Here is a 3,334-nt window from a genome sequence, read left to right on the forward strand (position 1 = left end):
CTCTATTGTGTTCCCTTCATAGTTGATGAATAGACCGAAAAAAATCCGTAAAAGAAAACATCTATATGTAGTATTGGCAGAAGAAGCCTTTATGTCCATGCATGTCATTTAGATCAACCAAATATTATGGATCTCAGTTGTTCTTTTCTATTGATAATCAGAACCAGTAATTTCCTATTGTTTTAATAATATAATATATTTTTATCAATGTGCCAATATTTACTCCATAAATATGATTAATGAGTATTAATTATGATATATATATAAGCCATGCCCTCTTGTTAAAAAGAATGATATCTGATTCTTATATTTGGATACAAGTTATTGCTTGCATTAATCACGGGTCGTGTCACAAATTCCACATGCTCCCCACGCCTTTAAATTCCGACGATTGTGGCTATTCTTTGCTGAATGAGTTTGATATCTCATTAGGAACAAAACAGATTCGCGTCCTTGTTCGCCTATCGAAGTTCTAAGGAAAACGACTACCGAAGTCGACGGTATTTCTTGAAACGGTTCATCTAGTAATGTTTATACATTTTTACTCTTGTTGTCCATGGATCCATAGCTTCTAAAGTTCAGCACGGATACTCCGTGACATCTGTCATGACATGTATTCTTTGAAAGAAGTTAGATCCATGATGGAATGAGTGGATACACGTAGAACGTAGATTTTTACCATTTTGCTTGGGAGATGGCAAGAATCTTGCTAGCATCTAGGCTAATCTTCCAAAGGTAAAATATAGGAGATAACATAAATCTGATAATATTCATAGATCTGATTGTACTATCATGCCTATAATACTATTATTTATGGCTGATATGATTTCCCACACATAGTAATATATCCCTTCTATAATTTGTTGGACTAGTTAGTAACTTATTGTATCGTACGTAAGTCCTCCTTATTTAAATATATCACTTATATGGAATATGTAAATTGATCCCAATGTATATAAGGATCGGCTATTGTTTCATGATAACAGATCAACATGGACGGCGAGTTCCAGCGATACAACAATCTTGTGCACAATGATCTTGACGTCTTCATGACAACTGAACACAACCACCTATTCCCGAACAACCATGATGATGAGATGTATGGTCTGCTTGGAGGCACTGCCAATGCGGGAAAGATTGATAATGCCAGCGATGTTGTTGCAGACAAAGGAAACAACGACGGAGAGACCCATAGTGAGCATAGGATGGAGACAAGGCACGCCAATTATCACCGTCTCCGCAGAGAACAAATCCAACAACTTGAAGCGTACAATACATACTCAATCAATGTTTCTTACCTATCGAAGATGATGTGTACTAATCTATTTTCATTAATGTCATATGTAGTGTCTTCCGGGAATCCCCTTATCCAGATGAGAAACTCCGGAAGACCCTCAGCAAGAGGCTTGGCATGAGTGCCCAACAGGTCAAATTTTGGTTCCAAAACCATCGCAGCTCCATTAAGGTACATACTATTCTTTTCCATGGTGAATTACATGAGATTTCGCCACATGGGCCAGCTACGACATACGGTTATGCAAGCTTTGCAGAAAATTAGTATAAGCTCCAGCGAACATAGTATCATTGTTTGTCATCTGAACTCACAATGTAATGGGCGAGGCTTTTTGGTACTCTTGCCCACAGAGCGAGATTTAAAAAGAAATAAAAAATCAAGTTTATAAGATTCAAAAATATCTGAAAATAAACACACAAGTATGTAGTGTGTAAAATTTCATATTGAAGTACATTTTGATGTGAGTTGTACAAAAAAATCATGTACTTTTATACTGAATAGTACATGTTCTAGACATACATTGTTTTGTTATTTTGTATAACTCGCTCAAAAATGTATTTCGCCACAAAACTTCACACACAAGTAGTATTCATCCATAGGTATGTGCATATTGTTTTCTTGATTTTTTTAAATCAAATAATATTATTTTGGAATTTTTAAAATTTGAGTCCATGGAGCTCGAGCTCCATTAGTGATTTCTGCTATGTACTACTATATTACCCTCATGATCATGGTGTCATACTCTTATAATAACCACTGAAATGATGCATACATGAAATTAATAAATGCAGGGCAAGACGCGGAGGCAGGAGGCCAGCAATCTTCAGTTAGAGAAGCAGATGCTAAAATCAGAAAGGCAAGCCATCATATCGGCTATGCAAAATAGCACTTGCCTCAAATGCAGAGGGACAATTGTACAAACTCAAGATACATCAGAGCGCCAGCGCTTGTTCATGGAGAATCTGAAGCTGAAGGAAGAACTTCTGCTTGCCACCAAACATCTTAAAGAGGGTCTCCAGCAAAATGGCATGTGGCCCGTATTGACCCGCAAATAACGACGCCGTCTTTGGTGTTCCCCAACGTTAATTCTGTCATCTGAACCCTGTTTTTCCTTGATTCCTCAGCTTGCAAATAATGTGCCTTGTTGTTGTGTGCATGTACACAACTTGGCCGCTTATTTATTTCTTTCTGTAGGCTATCATGGTTGCTTCGTGGGATGGCACGAGATCTATCAATCATGGCAGCAATGTAGGGGTTGTGGAGTGAGTGGCTTTGGGATGGCATTGCCATGAAGCTCAGTCCAACGCCCATCTTTATCTCTTTCAGTTTGTATCCAAACGGCTCAAGTTGAGTCAAATTAATTAGAAAAGAAGAAGCATAAAACCAGCAAATTGGATGTCATGCCAGAATTTTCTGTGTCTTCAAACATATCGCCTCATAAGTGTTTCATTTATTGAGATACCTTTGTTAGTGGTCCTTTTTGGCGACGAAAAGTAGTGTGTGAGCATTGATCATCTTCTGGAGCCTTGCTGGAAGTGGATCACAGTTGACATCCACCTCACAGACACCCTGGAGCGTGCAGCTGTAGAGTCATGCGTGGAGCAGGATGACGAGGACCTTTAGCGGGCAACAAGTAGTGCAATATTTCATGAAGGAGTCCTTGGGATCCTCTCCTGTTTCTGATGGCCATGCAAAGGAATTATGCCAAGTGGTTTTTCTATAGCCCAACTAGGTGCACCCCCTGCAACACGACGTAAGAAAACATAGCAAATTATTTCGAAAAAATCTGAAACTTTGTGGACATGATTATGAATAAATGTTATAAAGGGGTCAAATGACATTTGAGGAGCTCTGTACGGAAAAATAAAATTACTGAAAATGTATATGGACCGTTTGAGCAGACTTTATGAATTTGTTACAGATCTCCTTGGAAGTTTTTTGACCACCAAACTTTGCAAGCATCAATAACATTTGTTCATTATCATTGCCATAAATTTTAAGATTTTTCACGAAATGTTTTGCTATGTTTTCTTGCATGGG

General features: G+C 38.1%; 1 protein-coding gene across 1 annotated transcript; it reads left to right on the plus strand.

Moving 5' to 3' along the window:
- The first annotated feature begins 417 nt into the window (after nt 1–417).
- Nucleotides 418–2,676, plus strand: LOC125532608 (homeobox-leucine zipper protein ROC5-like). Its single transcript, XM_087545527.1, has 4 exons — nt 418–500; nt 987–1,267; nt 1,348–1,465; nt 2,086–2,676. Exons 2-4 carry the CDS (start codon nt 993–995, stop codon nt 2,347–2,349), a joined length of 657 nt encoding a protein of 218 aa, XP_087401653.1. The 5' UTR covers nt 418–500; nt 987–992; the 3' UTR covers nt 2,350–2,676.
- The last annotated feature ends 658 nt before the right edge of the window (nt 2,677–3,334 follow it).

This window comes from Triticum urartu, chromosome 1A, assembly GCF_056163025.1.
Source record: "Triticum urartu cultivar PI428250 chromosome 1A, HENAU_Tu73, whole genome shotgun sequence".
NCBI lineage: Eukaryota > Viridiplantae > Streptophyta > Magnoliopsida > Poales > Poaceae > Triticum > Triticum urartu.